Source organism: Balaenoptera musculus, chromosome 16 (genome assembly GCF_009873245.2).
Source record: "Balaenoptera musculus isolate JJ_BM4_2016_0621 chromosome 16, mBalMus1.pri.v3, whole genome shotgun sequence".
NCBI classification, from domain to species: Eukaryota; Metazoa; Chordata; class Mammalia; order Artiodactyla; family Balaenopteridae; genus Balaenoptera; species Balaenoptera musculus.
The window spans coordinates 62974420-62991425 of NC_045800.1; the positions used below are offsets into that span (position 1 = coordinate 62974420).

Below are 17006 nucleotides of genomic sequence, written 5' to 3' on the forward strand. Positions count from 1 at the left end.
CCCAGTTGTCTTTAATGTGTGTGTCCCTACACTGCCCCCAAGCACAGCCTGGCACAGCTGTGCAGTGCAGACCATTAATGCCTGCCTGCACGACATGTGGCACATCATCGTTATCATTTGTGATATTATGGCCGCATCCAAAACACCCGCCCTACCTCCACCCATGTATCGAGAGGCAGTCCACAGCTGGGGCTGCCACAGGCTCCAGATGTGCCCAGGCAGGGGCCTCTTGGAGAGGCTACAGCCCAGCACCCCCCAAAAGGGTACTAATCTGTCCTATAACCCCCTTTGAGGGCCGATGCTGACCTGGAGAAACGCAGAAAGGAAGCAAGGCCACAGAGGCATCCAGGCCCTTCCAGAAGTCCTGTGAGTCATCCCCCACCTCCCAGAAGGAAGAGTAAAATCCCTGCTCTGTGAGGTCACCAGGAAGCCAGGGCCCCAGACCAGCTGGTCCCAGCATCTGATCACCTGGACAGATACTAGATCACCTCCTTCCTCCAAAACCTCACCCAGTATTGACAGCTTTAGGAAGCCTCTGGGCTACCCTCACTTCCCCTCCCTAAGCACTCCAACCCCAGATTGTGGCAGCTCTGAGACACCTGGAGCCCTTTCTCTAAACATCAAGTCCCAAGCTCACAGCCCACCAACCCAGGAGGATGCCCCTTCTTCCCTAGGCCCAGAGGAACCGCATACCTGCATGGGCAGAGCCCTCTTGAATTTCTTTTGCAGATGGTGTGAGAAGTTAGGGCAGGAATCCAACAGTAACTCTCTAAGGCCCTTGGGCAAGCTCCCCACTTGGGCCTCAGTTTCCCCATCTGTAAAGTGGGAGTGTTTGACTAGTGATCATCAAATTGTCCTATAGGAGGCCCTAGCTGTTCATTGCAGGCCCTCTGAGGATCCTTGGGTGGGGGGTAAAAGTGAAGGTGAGGAATACAGGCTGTTATCACTGTGTACCTCTGACTTTAACTTCAACCACAGATGGTTATTTCTCCTTAGCACTTATTATTGTCTCAGGCACTCTAATTTTGTCTGTATTGTTATTAGTTACTGAGCTACTATGCCTCTGTACAGGTGGCAGGCGGAAAAGCCCAAACCATGCCCAGAGCACACACCCAGCTGATGTTTGGGAACCACCCCCACTGGACTCCTCATATCCACGTCCCTCAATTCCTGTAGTTTTGCCACCAGCCCTTGCCAGGGAACTGCTTTGTGGGACAATGACCCCCTCTTCCCTGTGGTGGTCCTAAGGAACACTCCGGTTAAGGAAAAAATCATTCTCATCCTGTGGTTCTCCATCCTCTCCTGAGAGATGATTTCTTCCCTTTATTGAGACAAGGGAAGAGGGATACAGGGTAGGATAAATAGCCCCTCCCGGGGGACACCAGGTACAGAGAATGGTCCAGGAGAGACCCAACCCCCTCCCAGATTCCCCTCTAACCCTCCCCTCTTCATATCTGCTCCAGAGCCTCATGCCTGGACGTCATGCCATCCCTGAGTGTGTGCTGCCCACGCGCCCGCCGTTCACGTCAGCACCCCCGCATCTCCCACGCTGCGCCCAGCGGGGCCCGTCCCTGCGGGGGGGTCGTCTGCGTGCTTGCAGGCACACAGCTCCTCCATCTACTGAGACCGCCGATGCGGGTCAGCCCACCTGAAAATTGCTCTCGCTGGGTCCAGACGAAACAGCTGGGCATTGATGGAGTTTGCAGAGAAATTAATCAGAGCCGTCTGGCAGTGGTGCCAGGCGCTGCCTGGGCCTGATGCATCCTAATGAATCCCGAGCTCCTGCCTTAACGGCTCCTGACAAGACTAATTTAGCTGTGTAGGTGATTAGTGTGGGCATTATCACCTGAATTGTGGCTCAAGACGCTTTGGAGGTCTGGGAGGGTCTGCCTGGGGATGTCGGCTCCATGAGCACCCACCTTGGCGACACATAGAGGGACCAGGAGCCAAGGGGAGGGGAATCGGCAAGACATTCAACATCCACTCAGCCTTTCATTCTTCCTTCATCCCTCTACTCATCCGACCAGCAACTGTTGAGGCCCACTTTGTACCAAGCACTGTGCTTGGCCCAGAGGACATGTGCCAGGAGGCTCAGCTTGCTGGGCTGTATGGTGGACATGATGCCACTTCTCTGGGATTCACTGTGAGGCTCTGGTCGGAGGCTGGCAGTCAATAAACGCTAGCTAATAGTATCGCTCTACAATCTTATATTATACATAAATACCAAAATGATAATTAATTGTAACGTTGATATTAATTAAGATAATAAGTAAAAATGAACAGCCGATGGGGAGTTACACACAAATAACCATGATAGGACTTGCTAAGAGCTTTCACAGAGGTGAATTCAAAGCAAACAGAGGGTGGGGGATGGCGGAGGCTACGGCCCCTCCCAGGGCAGGTGACATCTGAGCTACACCTCGAAAGATGAGTAGGGATTCACCAGGTAGGGAAGCGGAAAGGGCACTCCCTGCCGAAGGGACAGCACGGGTGGGGGTGTGGCGGTGAGACAGAGGTGAGGTGTTGGGGTGCTGAGCGGGTCCCCGCGATGGGGAGCAGGTGAGGAGTGGTAGGTGACAGGCCATGATAAAGAGCTCTCACTCCTTTCTCTAGGCACTTGGGAGGCCTTGGACTGGGGGTATTTAGAATTGGGATAGGAGGAGTGACCTTGGGACCCAGCCCCAAGGGACACTGTCCCCCTCCAGGACCTGATGAGTGAGGACTGGGGTGGCAGCCAAGGTAGACGGACTAGATGCCCTCCACCCCCTCAGAACTCCTAAGTCAGCTTGGTGCCTCCAAGCCAGGTTTCATGCTGCTGCTTCTGTGCCCCTCCCTGGAGGCCAGCCAGGGCTCGGTGCCCCGAGCGTCCCCAGCAAATATGCCACATACAGCCTGGGGTGGGCAGGCAGCTGGGGTGATTAAAAACATGACCCTCGCACGGTGTGGGCTTTACCATTCACAAGTGCAGGCACAAACAGCATCTGTGCCATCTGGGAGACATGCTCTCCTGGGCGCTCTCCCTGGGCAGCCATCCCTGTCATCACCAACACCTCACTCCTGACACCCTGGGGAAGGGGCGCCTGGTCTGAGACTCCAGAAGGATGGCGAGCCGGCATGGAGCCAGCCCCAGCCCCTGCCTTGGAAGGTTCCCCCCGCACTCACAAACTCCAGACTTCACTCCTCCCCCAAGGCACCTCAAGCCCCAGGCATGAGCCAGGCACAGGGAGTGGGGGGGGCCCAGGGGACACAGAGATGGCCCAGGCACCTGGAAGCATTCACAGGGCAACAGGGGAGACAGATGAGCAGCTGAGTAATAACAGCAGTGCGACTGGGACTAATAGAGAAGGAGGAAGCAAAGGAAGCAGCCCTTGAACCCCGCCTGGAGAAAGCCAGGAAGGCCACACAGAGGCGGCGGCATGTGAACCGACTTGACTGACCAACGGAGGTTCATCGCGTTCCAGGAAAAAGGAGCAGCAACCGCAAAGAGCAAGAGGCAGGAACTCGTCTTTCATGCTCAAGGAACTGCAGGGCGACTGGTGCGGCTGGAGTGGAGCGAGCTGGGGGTGTGGGGAAGGAGGTGAAGTCTGAGTGGTAGCAGGGCCTGGACTGCAAACAGCCTCGATGCCATTTAAGAACACGGTTGCCATTCCAGGTGGGTGGAGGGACTTGAGCTGACCTTGTGACAGGCTCTGTCTCAGGTTGGAAAGGACCCCTTGACCACTTGGCTGGGAGGGTGAGAAAGGCTGCAGCAGGGCAGAGGGAGCAGGGGGACCGCGAGACCATCGGGAAGCTGCTGGGATAATCCAGACTTGGCCTGTGGTGGTAGGAGGTGAAGCGGTGAGAAGTGAGAAGATTCTGGAAATATTTTGAAGATCAAGCCAAAAGGATTTCCTGATGAACTGGATATGAGGTGGGGGCGGGTGGGAAAGGGAAGGGTCAGGGAAGACCCCAAGTTGCTAGTCTGAGCAACTGGAAGGATGGAGCTGCAACTAACTGAGATGGGAATGGCTGCAGGGAAGCAGGGGTTTGCAGGGAAGATTGGGAGTTCGGCTTTAGACTGAGGTTGACAGCCCTTGAGACATCCACGTGGAAATGGATGGAGAGGTGGTATATGAGTCTAGAATCTCTGGTGCGAGGAGGCCCAGGCAGAAGGTAGAAGCCTCAGGGCTGTCAGCACACAGGTAGTGCCCAGAGCTGCCAGACTAGGCATGGCACGGGAGTGAGAGCACGGAGAAGAGACAGAGGAGCTGGGCCCCGGGGCCCTCCAGTGCCAAGAGGTCCTGGAGAGGTGGAGGAACAGGCAAAGGAGACTGAGAAAGCACAGCCAGAGGTGATGTCCTGGAGGAAATAAAGATAACTGCTGAAAGGCCACAAGGCCTGAGGATTAACGGTCAGCTTTAGCCACAGGGAGGTGGTCGGTGATCTCGACATGAGCAATATTGGTGGAGTGTTTGGAGTGGACTGGGGAGGGCGATCGGAGACAGCATCCCTGCACCCTGTCCCTCATCCTAAAGGTGACATGAGGCCATTCGCTGCCGACAGCCAGGGCCGAGGTGTGGGCTATGCCAACCAGCCTGACCAGGCATCAAGTCTTCACTGTGCTCTTGCTCTGCCCCCCGCCAGGCCAAACTCTGCTGCCAGTGACGGAGGTTCACGTCTGGAGAAGACAAACAGGGACAAGGGGGACCCGGATGTTAACAGGCCAGGGGAAGGCAGAGCTACTTAATGACTTCATTTGGCTTCTGTCTTTTCCAGCTGGGAGATGGTCTACAAAAAGAACATCACGCAGAGGGAACTGGAAGCTGAGATAGGAGGAGATAGAGACGGAACATGCAGCCTCCGCACGGGATTTCAGATGGCTGGGCCGTGCCCTCCCATTCCGCTCCCCAGCACGTGGCCGCTGGCCCGCGGTCGGAAACTGCGGCAAGAGCATGAAAAATGGAAAGGCTCAGAAGGTTTGGGGTGAATGAAAGTCCCAATCTCTAACCCAGGAGAGCACACTCACAGAAACTACATTCTGACGGAGCCTGTAATCAAACTCTACCTTCCGTTCTTAAAAGGAATTTAAAAACGAATTAAAACACTTAGGATACTTCCTCAAGCACTCAGTAAACATTGTTAGTATAATAATATATTATATATATATATATTGTATATCATATGTTATGTTATTATTATTATTCTGTAAGGCTCCAGTGGTCAAAATTAGGTTCAGTGGGTAGGAGTTGCAGGGACAGGTTTCATAGTAATATTAGGAAGACTTTTTCATTCCCAGAACTGTCCCCACAGCACAGAAATGAGCAGCCTGGTAAGATCATGAGTTCCCCTTCATTGGAGGGTCCAAACAGAAGCCGGATAATCTGTCCCAGAGCTGGAAGTTTGTTCTGCCACAGCTCTGACCTCCTCCTCTGGTAAGCTGACATTTTCAGACTAGTTTGGTCTCTGGCTCTAGGCACTGGTACCAACCACCCCACTGGACCCAGCTCACCTATGTGCTTGTCTGTCCCCCTTGCAAGCCCATGGCTGGCAGGACAGTCCAACCAGCCATCCCTGGGACATACATAAGTTCTCTTTTGTGTAACAACAAAGCATTCTAGGTGTGGAAGCTTTGGAGTTAACTATAGTGTATGTATACAGCCCAGCAATCCAGAAGGGAGACTATTCCATCCCATTTTACAGTTTGGAGCACTGAGATTCAGAGAGCAAAGGGTTAGTGAGAGGCAAGTCTCAAAGTCAAGTCTCTAGGCCACCCCATTCCACATGGCAGGCAAAGGGCCAGTCTCCTTGACAAGCTGTTTCCACCCTTACCCTCACCCTGGCCACTGCTGGTCAGAGGTCTGCACCCTGCTTTGTCCACGTGAGTCCATATGCACCCTCTGAATGGCCCAGGGCAAGTAGGTGACAGCACTCAGTGGAGGTTTCCAGGGCTGTGTTATCTGAGGGCCCAGAGATGTGACACCCTGGGCTAGCAGGACTGCCCCAGCTCAAGGCCACTGGGCCCATCTTTCCAATGCCCTCTCATTGGTGAGATGGGGAGACAGAGGCCCAGAGAGGGGAGGCACTGTGCCCAACGCCACACAGCAAGGAACAGAAACTGGGCTCATGACTTTCAGGGCAGAGCTGTGCTGCCCCATCCTGATGCAAAAGGAAGGGAGGAGGCCAGGAGGGTGTGGTCCAGCTCAGCACTGGCCCCTGCCCAGACAGATGAGCAGAGCTGTCTTCCAGTTCACTGAACCCTCTCTCATTCCTGTGGCCTCCCAGAGCCAGGGATCAACCCCCATTACATCAGATGGACACCCCCGCTGTGACTGCCAAACACAGCCATAATGGGGCTGAGTCCTGGGAGTTACTCCTGGAGGCCAGTTGATGCCCGCGTTTGCAAAAGACAATCAAGAGCCAGAGCCAAAGGTAACTGGAGCAAGGCCTGCTGGAGGGCTCACTGGGGGCGTCCAGCCCAGAGCGTACCACTACCAGCACTGGCCGAGCAATAGCCACCCCACCCAACCCCGTCACCCTCCCTGCAGCACAGGCCTCTGAGAACCCCACACTCAGGGCGGAGCGGGGCAAGGCAGGGCCACAGATGGGGTGACGGGGCTGGCGCCGCTCACCTGAGGGGGCTTCGCCCCTCCCTGCCAGCAGCCCCGCTCACTGAGTGGCTGGCCACACCTCTGCCTCAGGGGCCTACCTGTCCCAGATATATTGCCTCCACCACAAAGGAACCTCCAGGAGGATGAGGTTCAAACAGACGCTTATAAAAAGCAGCCACAGGAAATAGTGTGTGAAGCAATGGAAAGGACCTGTTTAGGACTCTGCTCAAGGGCCACCACCTCCCCCTAACCTCTCCTGCTTCCTGCTGCTCTGCCCTGCCCCCAGAGGCACGACTCGTCCCCCTTCAGTCCCCACTGGGGCTGAACCGGACAGCTGACCTAGCCTCTATTACCCATGACGCTGACTTCTTTATCCCTCAGTCGAATTCCTCTCTGAATCCACAGCACCCAGGCCTGGCACAGGGGGCACCCCATCTATATCTGATAAACTGATGAATGAACTGGAAAGAGCAGAACCCCTAGTGGTGATAAACGCTGCTAACATTCATCTTTTACGGATCCACAGGCACTGGGCCCCTCTCTGCTGGCTCCGTGCCAGCCCCACGCCAGGTCTGGGCCTGCGGAGGAGCCAGGAAGAATCTAGGAGCCCACAAACACCGCCCCCTGACCCAACTCAGAAGGGAGGAACCAGCTCAGCAGGGTCCCCAGGGGACTGCCGGCCATCCTCTCCACCCCTCAGAAGGTGAGCTAAGCTTCTGGAAGAAGATTCCAGAGAGGCAATCTGCCTCCTTCCTGGACACTTCAAACACCCAGATGCCCAAACACCAATCCTCAAATCCAGCCTCACAATGCTGATGGGTGGGGCCGCTAATCGTCAAAAGAGTGGTCACTTTCTACACAGTGGGTCCCCACAGCCCTAGACACAGAGTGTCACTGGGCCATGGGGACAATCCCCACAATAGTCAGAACACCTGCTGTGCCCAGCACCTACCCACAACAAAAGGAAGAGTGGAAGGAAAGACCTCTGCAGGGGGCTTCTCGCGTGCCCCTGCAAACAGCAGGGGAGAGTCTGGGGCCCACTAAGGCTCCCCTCTTCAAGCAGAGATTTTCTTTGAAGGATTTTGAATCTATGTTTGGTTTTACATATATGAAAGAGTGCTTTAAATGACCTATTAGTTAAGTATCTTCACAGCCCTCCCCTCTCCAAGCCATCCTGCTTCACTTTCAAGTATAAGTGATGCTCCAGAAAGACGCACCATGCTGGCTGCTGATGCATGCTGCTTCTGGCGCACAGCCCCATCCTGATACCCATGAAGCAGGCAGACCTGAGTGTAAGAAGCCCCAGATTACAAGCACTTTCTCTAAAATGACACGGACAAGAATGAGAGGACACAAGAGGGAGTGCTGGTGGAGGTGAGTGGCACCTCCTGGCGTTGTTTTCCTGCGTGCTCACAAGAACTAGTGCCTTCCCATCAGCACAGCTGCAAGATGGGTTTGTTCAATTCAACCCCATTTCCTGAGAAGCTTTAGGGTCCCTAGAGCTGAGCTAAGGCCATGGGACTATGCGTGCCGACCTCCAGCTGCAGGTGTAGGAGCCAGGCCCTCGGGAGGGGCTCGTGAGGATAGATCTGGGTGATGAGGTGACTCAAGCTGGGGGCGGGTGGTGAGAAGCGGGCACCAGGATGCTCGTGATCACTTCCTAGATAATTTTTTTTCTAATGACAAAACAACAGGCATACTCAGTGCAGAAAACTCGGTAATCACGGAAGAATGCAAAAGGCTACAAAACAAACTCTACAAGAGCTTTCATCTTCAAATTTTCACAAGGAAGAGGAACAAGCCATTTTGTAGGACAAAATTAGTGCAGAAGTGAAAGTCAAGCAACTTGGGCTCAATGTGATAAACTCTTTGACACTAAGAACTCCTCTCTTTTGGAATAGGCCACCACAGGAAGTAGTGAGTGTCCCATCCTTGGAGGCAACCAAGCAGAGGCCACACGAACACCCATCAGGGACCCCATGGAAGCGTTTCCAATAACAGGGGAAGATCAGCTCAATCTCTAAGATCCCTTTCACTTGTGGGAAAGGAGTCCACCTCACGCCACCCGGCCTGCCCACCAGCCCTTGTGCCAACTCACCCACAGGCGTATCCTCGCTGATCAGCAGGTATGTATCAAAGAAGTGGTTGGTGAAGAAGGGCAGTCGGTTCACCTGGCCTGGAAGTTAGAGGACAAGAGCATCAGTCAAGTACCCTCGTGCCAGCTCCATGCGTTCTGCAAGGGGCACAGAGTAGGGGCTCCAGTGGGCACTGAACCTGCATCCAGTGCTGCAGCCACCTTTCCAGGACCTTGGCAGCTCGCTGTTCTGCCTCGAGGCAAATGGGGAGTAATGCCAGTAAGCAGGCAGAAGGCTGTCAGGTCGTTCGGTCAGTGAGGCCACGAGCCACGTGTGGCTATTGAGACCTGGTGCACACTAGGATGTGCTGAAGTATAAAATACACACAGGATTTTGAAGATGTTGTACGAAAAAGTGGGTGTGAAATATCTCATTCATCTTTTATACTGATGATGTGGAAATTATGATTGTAGCTATACTGGATTAAGTCAAATACATTATGAGTTTCACCTGTTTCTGTTCTCATGCGCCTCTTAGAAAATTTAAGACCACACATGTGGCTCACATTGTATTCCTACTGGGCCTCCCAGCTGTAGATAGACTGGGAGCTTGGCAAGGACAGGGCTGTCTGCCGTGTTACACGCTGCAACCCTGGTGCCCAGAACAGGACTTGGCACTTAGAAGGCCCTCAGCAGCTATTTGTTGTGTGAAGGAATGGCCAGCTGATGCCATGTGATTAATAACAATAATAACAACAACAACAATAATAATAGCTGCCATCTATGGAACCCTCCTCTGTACCAGCCGCTTATACCATCTCCATCAATCCTCATGGTCCAACATGTGCTGTCACATCCGCATTTTACTATCGAGGAAAATGAGGCTTTGAGGGGGTAACTAGTAACTTGCCCAGGGTCACACAGCTAGTAAGGGTGGCATGGGCCGTACTGGAACCCAGACCTGGAAGCCTGTGCAGGTAACCCTGTACCACTCTGTGACAGCCTCAGGTTGGGGGCTGGCTCTGGAAGGGGACAGCATGATACCGTCATGGGCTGAGGAATTTCGCATCTATGAAGAGTCCCCCATATCACAAGTCCCCCACACAAAGCCTCCCCAAGGCTGGCTTCCTCTGTTCCGTGAGCAACCCCCCAGAGGCCTTCAGTAGTGCGGTATAATATGAAATATATTTGGTCTCTGCCCCCAGGTCCTGGCACAGAGCTTCAAAACTCCTTGGAATTTCCAGAGTGATAGGAGGGTCTTTTGTTATCCATAAGGAGCCCCCTTGACCACACCCAAGTTTATGTCAATGAGGTGATTTATTTTTTATCTTTAAATTAAAAAAAAAATTTTCATTGAAGTATAGTTAATTTAATGTTGTGTTAATCTCTGGTGTACAGCAAAGTGATTCAGTTATACATACATATAAATATATTATTTTTCATATTCTTTTCCACTATATATAGTTTATTCAAAGATATTAAACATAGCTCCCTGTGCTCTACAGTAGGACCTTGTTTATTTTATATATAGTAGTTTGTATCTGCTAATCCCAAACTCATTCCCCACCCCCTCCTTTCCCCTTTGGTAACCATAAGTTTGTTTTCTATGTCCACGAGTCTGTTTCCGTTTTGTAAATAAGTTCATTTGTGTCATATTTTAGATTCCACATGTAAGCAATACCATTGGTATTTGTCTTTCTCTGTTTGACTTACTTCACTTAGTATGATAATCTCTAGGTCCATCCATGTAGCTGCAGATGGCATTATTTCATTCTTTTTTATGGCTGAGTAGTATCCCATTGCGTATACATGCCACATCTTCTTTAAGCATTCATATGTTGATAGACATTTAGGTTGCTTCCATGTCTTGGCTATTGTAAACAGTGCTGCTACGAACACTGGGGTGCATGTATCTTTTCAAATTAGAGTTTTCTCTGGATATATGCCCAGGAGTGGGATTGCTGGATCATATGGTAACTCTATTTTTAGTTTTTTAAGGAACCTCCATACTGTTCTTCATAGTAGCTGCACCAATTCACATTCCCACCAACAGGGTAGGAGGGTTCCCTTTTCCCAGTGAGGAGAGAGAGCCTCAGGAAGGGGCTGATCACCGGAAAGACCAAGTGATTAGATGGGGAACTTTCAGCCCACCTCCAACCTCTAGGGAGGGGAGGGGAGCTGGAGATTTCCAATATTTGATGAGCTCCCAAGTTGGTGAACACATCCATGTGCTGGGAGGATGGCACACCTGGAGAGGCATGGAAGCTCCACCCGACCCCAACCCCCCCCACCCCCCATAGCTTGCCCTGTGCATCTCTTCCATCTGGCTGTTCCTGAGTTGTATCTTTTATATTCAACCAGTAAGTGTAAGTAAAGTATTTCCCTGAGTTCTCTGAGTCATTCTAGCTAACTGAACCTGAGAAAGGGTAGTAGGAAGCCCTGATTTATAGCCAGTTGGTCAGAAGTACAGGTGGCCTGGGACTCACCACTAGCATCTGAAGTAGAGCTGAACCCTTAAATCTGTGGAATCTGGCACTAAGTCTGGGTAGATAGCATCAGAATTGAATTGAATTGTTGGACACACAGTCAGTGTCTGGAGAGTTGGAGAACTGGTTGTTGGTATTGGAAAACACCCCAGAAGGAGGCAAATGAGGGCACTTCCCCCTCTGCCCCTACCAGCCAGGGGTGGGGGGCTGGTTGGTCTCACATGGGGCTGACGTCATGCAGCACACACGTAAGCAGCTCCTGCTGGGTCTTCCAGGGGCCCTGAACATGGGTAGGCTGCAGCCCTCACCTCCCTTATTTCTGCTGACCTGGCTCCCTCAGAGCTTGGGCCAGGCTCAAGAACACAGAGGCTACTACTTCCCTCATTGCTGGAGACCTCCTAGTGGGGAGCAGGCAGAACTAATGGAATCTCCACCCCCACCCCCTCTGCTCAGGCACCCAAGCTGATGTCATTTCTGGTTCTGCAAGCACTGTAGCCTCTCTCTCCCCTCCTGGCCAGGACTGCTGGCCCTTTTGCCTTCACTTGCCAAATTCCGATTTATCCTTCAAGTTTTACCTTAGATGTCCTTTCTTCCAGGAAGCCCTCCCTGACCACCACAACTACACATATGCACTCACCCACACCCTTCCACCTTCTCATATGAGGAACCTGGAGCTTCTCACACACACAAGAGCCTCAGAAGGAGGCCAGTGGTCAAGGGCTTCACCTTTGTTTGTAGTCTCCCTGTGCCTCTTTCTAGTCATATGACCTCCCCATACCTCAGTTTACTCAGGTGTAAAATAGCGATAACAATAGGACTTACCTCTTGGCTGTGTTGAGGATTAAATGAGATTACATACATAAAGCACTTAGCGCCGTGCTCCCGCACACAGCAAGCACTCGATAAATGGTAGCTATTATTAATATTGGTATTAATGACAGTGCTGCCTGCTCAGCCAGAGGGGGAGGCTTTGGATCCCTGCTGGGGGCCTTGAGCTCCCTTACAGAAAGCAGCTGAGCCAGGGTAGAAGGCTCAGGGGTGACCAGGGAATTCGGCATGGGCTCAGGCTGGGGCAGTGGGAGGGAAACCAGCCAGAAAAAACGTCACCTGCAGCAGCATCGTTTGTTTTCAAATCTTGTTTTACAGGACCTGCCGATAATCAGCCACTCTGCACGGGAGGTTGGGCAGAGCCTCGGGGACGTACGTCGCCTGCCACACACCAAGCAGGACCGTGATCTGGGAATAGGCTCCCATCCTAGGAAGCCCAGGGGCCTTGGGCTGCCAGTGGGGACTGGGAGGGTGATGGGAGGGTGGGAAAGGGGGGTGCCCACAGGTCGCCTGTTCTCTTAAAAGACACTTTTAAGGCATGAAGGCTGTGTCCTCCAGAGGCAAACTGCTGCCTCAGGAGCTGTGAGGCCTCCGGCCAAGTGGGAACGTGAGTGCCCGTGCGAGGGGAGGGGACAACGGGCGACTTCTGTGAAGGAACGAGAGTCCAGCTGCCCGCACCCACGATGCACCCCTCTGTCCCCGCCCCACACATGCTCATTCCCTGCTTTGGCACCTACTGTTTGTTCTGCCCTGGATGCGTTCTCCCTGCATCCCTGGCCCACTCACACTGATCCTTCCCTACAAAGTAGATGCGGGTCCACCAGCTTTAAATATTTATTTCAAACACCCAAACGAGAATCAAGCTTTTAACCACCACAGGCCTCAGAGGAGAAGGGAGAGGGTGAGGCTCACAGAGAAGGCAGATTCGAGCTGCGGTGCTGGATGACAGGCCTTCCACACGCGGCGAGGAAGGGAAAGATCCCGGAAGGAAGCAAAGCTGGGCAGATGTGGAGGAGCGGAGCCGTCAAGGCACGCGATGTGGGAAGGACAAGGCATCCACCAGACCAGGAAGCACAGACTTCACTCAGAACCGTGGGATGGGACAGGGGATTCCTCTCAGGGCTTGAAGGACACTGGCAAGTGGCAGAGCCCGGACTGGAACCAGGAAAGCCCGAGCCCAGCCCAGGCCCACCTGCCCAGGCCCCTGAAGGCACAGTGGTTCTCACTGCGGTCCATGCTGGGCACAGCCCTAGACTCCGTCCCCAACTCATGACAGGGAAGGTGCACAGGACAGGGAGCACAGAGCAGCAACCAGGGGTGAGGCCTTGTACGCCCTGCCACTCGCTGCTGTGTGGCCTGGGCAAATCGCTCTACCTCTCTGGCCACCATTTCCCAGCCTCAAGATGAGGACAAAAAGCCCTCACTGCCCGTCCCCCTGCCTCCCTGCCAGAGGTGACCTGTGCACAGCATCACTGTTATGATGGCTGCTGCAATTTGGATGCATGAGCCGTCTTTGATCTAGAGAGCTCAAGGGGAGACTGCACCTCTTCTAGGAAGGCAGCCAAGCTGTTAGCACCTGTTTTATTTCTTTTTAACGGGGAGGGCGGGGGAGGGCATGAGTGTCCAAGGTCACAGAGTCCCTGAGGAGTCTGAGGACACCAACAAGCAAACCCAGAGGGTCAGAGCTGAGGGTCTCAGGTGCCCCTCACTGAGCCCTCCCCGAATGGGGCAGAGAGGAGCGGGAGGACAGAGACCTGGATCGAGGCCTAGCTGGGCCCTGCGCTGTACGACCCTGGGCCAGCTGCTTCTCCAGGGGTCAAGTTTCTCCTTTGTAAAGTGCGCCAGGAGTGGAAAGAGGGTCTGAGACCCCTTCTGGCTCTGCCCCCGAGAGTCTTTGAGGCTGTGCCATAATCCTGCGCTGCTTGGATGAGAGTGAGCTCCCCATCACAAGGGCGTTCCAGCAGAGATCCCTCCCAGCATGGAAGCCAGGAGAGGGGACCTTCAAGGGACTCTTGGGCAGCAGGATGCCAGCAGCAGTCCGCCAAGCATGAAGCTCTGGTTTCCTCCAGAGGCTCCCGGCTCCCTGGAGTGAGAGAAGGAGCCGACGCCCCTCAGGAATATGTTTGCCTGTGTCGCCAGGCACGCTCTGCCCATAGCTCTTCCCTGAGGACACCCTGGTCCCGTGGGACACCAAGCCAGCTGTGCCTGCTGTCCTGGGCTTCCTTCGTGCAGACCAGAGCTGCTTCACTCCCGCTGTCCAGGAGAGGCAAATGCCCAGGCCTTTCCTGGCCTCCTCCGTGGGCACTAAAGCTGGCACTGACCTGGCTGCTACAAGGCCAGGGGAAGGAGGGCTGCCCGCCCCCTGCAGAGAAGAAAGACTCCTGGCAGCCACACCCTCGCTCAGGCTGTTCCCTCCTCCAGGATTCCCTTCTTCCCTCTCCCCCCTTTAAAACGACTTCTCAGTCTTCAGAGCCCAGGTGAAACATCTCCCTTCTGGCTGGGTCTCTCCTGTGCCCACAAATTCAATTAATCTTTTCTTCTGATGGGCTTCTCTGGAGCTCTGTACATCCTTTATTACCACTTTATCCACCCTGCTTAGAGCAATCCTATCTGTGTCTTTCTCCCTGGTGAGCCCCTGAGCGCCCGAGAATGTCATTTCTTCCATACCCCCAGAGTTGGACGCAGTAGGGCACACAGTGTCACACAGTAGGTGCTCAGAAGACAACTGTGAAACGGACTAGGACTGGGGCCAGTCCCCGCATTCCAGAAGAAGGACAGTTCACGGTCAGAGATGCCTCCCCTTAGAGCTCAAGTATTTCTCAAGGCTCCTCCCCTTCCCTCGTGTCTCCCAGGCCCTGGGGATGGCTGGTGTTTTCAGCCCTGTGAGGGCTGCAGAAGCAACTGAGGCCCAGAAAGGGAAGCGAGTGCCCAGTCACACACACACGGCAAGGCAGGGTCTTGAGAGTCCCAGAGCACAGACGCCAACCACACACCGTCCAGCCCGGCCTCCCACGCTCGCTGCGGGGAGAGAAGGTGGAGGATTGAACTTACCACAGCATCCAGAGATCAGCACAGAAAGCCAGACCACGAGGCAGCTGGAGGCGACGTGGCATCTCATGGCTCCTGGGGACAAAAGGAGGGGAGGGTGAGAAACGTCCTATTGGAGCGCCTGTCTTGCAGGCTGAGCAGCACTGCCTCACCCCTGCAGCTTGGGGCGAACTGGGCCTGAGAAGGGAGGAGAGAGAATCAGGGCAGACTGGTGGTGGCGGGGCACATGGGGAAGAAGAGGGGGTCTGTACCCTGGGGTTCTGTCATCGTCCAGTGGTGTGGCACGACTGGGCTGAGGGCAGGGGCAACTGTCCCCTCTGTGCCCTCGTGGAGGCCGGCCGCACGGCTTGTGGGCAGGGCTCAGGGGGCACAGGCACAGGTTTGTGACACACGCGGGGCTCAGGGGGCAGAGGGAGGGGCTGCTGCTTCTATCCTCCAGGCCAGCATGTCCCAAGGGCGGCGGAACCTGGTTAGTGGGGACAGAGTCAGGAGGTGGGTGCTGAGCAGGAAGACAGGGGTCTCAGAGCGGGTCGGCAGGCCCCCCCGCCCCCAGCCAAAGTGCCCACTGAACATGGCTTTTCCTGTTTTTATATCTGCAGTATCATCTCATAACCTTGGATATGAAAGGAGCCACCAGGCCATGGTGTCCAAAGAGGCACAGAGAAGGGAGGTAACCTGACCAGGGCCCCCCAGCAAGTCTGTGGAAAGCTGAAGCCGGACTTTTCTCTCTAGCTAAGCTCTAGAGAGAGCTGGGGTCCAGCTGCCAGAAGCTCAGCAAAGCAAGCTCCCATCTCTAAGTGTAGTGGGGCTGGGGTAGGGGGTGGGCGGCGGGAGGGCCGCTCCCTCCCATCACGGCCGTGGCCTGCTCGGCCCCATTACAGCAGGGCCACAGCCCTCTGGTTCCTTCTTGCGCCTGCAGCGGCTCCAGAGCAGGCCTCCCTGGAGACCAGCAGTGACACCGGGAGGGGCCCACGCTCCTCAGCTGGGGATCCCTGCCTTCCGCTGAACAGTCAGCCCTGTTAACGCCGTCTCACCTCCGTGTCTCAGCTCACAGCCCACTCACCTCTGCATCCCCATGGCCTAGCCAAGGGCCCACACATCGTCCTTCAGGGAGCACCGACTGTGCACCTCGCCTGGGAGGCATTGTAACTCCCCGGTTCACAAGGTGGGGTCTGAAGGCCGAGAGCCGTTAAACAATTTGCTCAGAGACCCCCAAGTAGTGAGTGGTGGGCTCAGCATCTGGACCCAAGTTGACATGCCACCTCCCTCATCAATAAATGATCAGGAAAGCCTTGGGGCGGAGAAGGGAGCTGAAGAAAAGGGTTTTGTGGAGAGACTTCACATCTCTGCAAGACCTCGGGGCAAGGGCTTCAGAAAGGGCCCAGGGCTCAGATCTCTTGGTTCCGGACCTGGAGCCGACTCCCTCTCCCAGCCCCGTGCCAAGTGGAGGATGGATCCTGTCCCACACCACACACAGTGGCCCGCGGTGCCCTCGTGTTTTCCTTGAATACTGTACTGAAAATGTTCTAATTACCAAGTATGAAACAGTGATGTGGGAAATAAAAGGTTCTAAGATGTTGTCACGTAATAAAAGACAAATGCCCATCATATCCCTGGATTTCCACCCCCTTGCGTTTCCAGAGGTCAGCAGCCTGTCACAGGGGCACGCAGGGCATATAAATGAGGAGACCCCAGTGGTGGGAATGATGGTCATTTGGAGGCCACACACTCTGTCCAAAAGCAGCAGCTGCTGATGTATTTCAGCCAAGAGGGAATGTGGGTGCAGTGTGCCCAGAGTTTCTGATTTTTCTCAATGAAAAGCTGGAAATTTGGCTTTTACCATGAATTCAATTTTTAAATGTTGGCAAATAGTTCCATTTTCATGAGCCAAACATGACCTGTCTGATGGCCAGAGTGGGCAGCTTGGGCCTGGCGTGTACCCTGCGAGGCCCTTCTCCACACCCAAGCAGATATGTTCACATT

General features: G+C 54.2%; 1 protein-coding gene across 2 annotated transcripts in view; it reads right to left on the reverse strand.

Annotated features, from left to right (window-relative positions):
- The window catches only part of CDH23 (cadherin related 23), a 399895-nt gene extending 384801 nt beyond the window's left edge, over positions 1 to 15094 (reverse strand). For both annotated transcript variants that reach the window (XM_036828302.1, XM_036828301.1), the window contains exons 1-2: positions 15027 to 15094; positions 8686 to 8763 (exon numbers count right to left, since the gene is read on the reverse strand). In XM_036828302.1, coding sequence (XP_036684197.1) covers positions 8686 to 8763; positions 15027 to 15093 — 145 coding nt within the window. In that variant the 5' untranslated portion in view covers position 15094. The remainder of the gene's footprint in view (positions 1 to 8685; positions 8764 to 15026) is intronic.
- Between the last annotated feature and the right edge of the window lie 1912 nt (positions 15095 to 17006).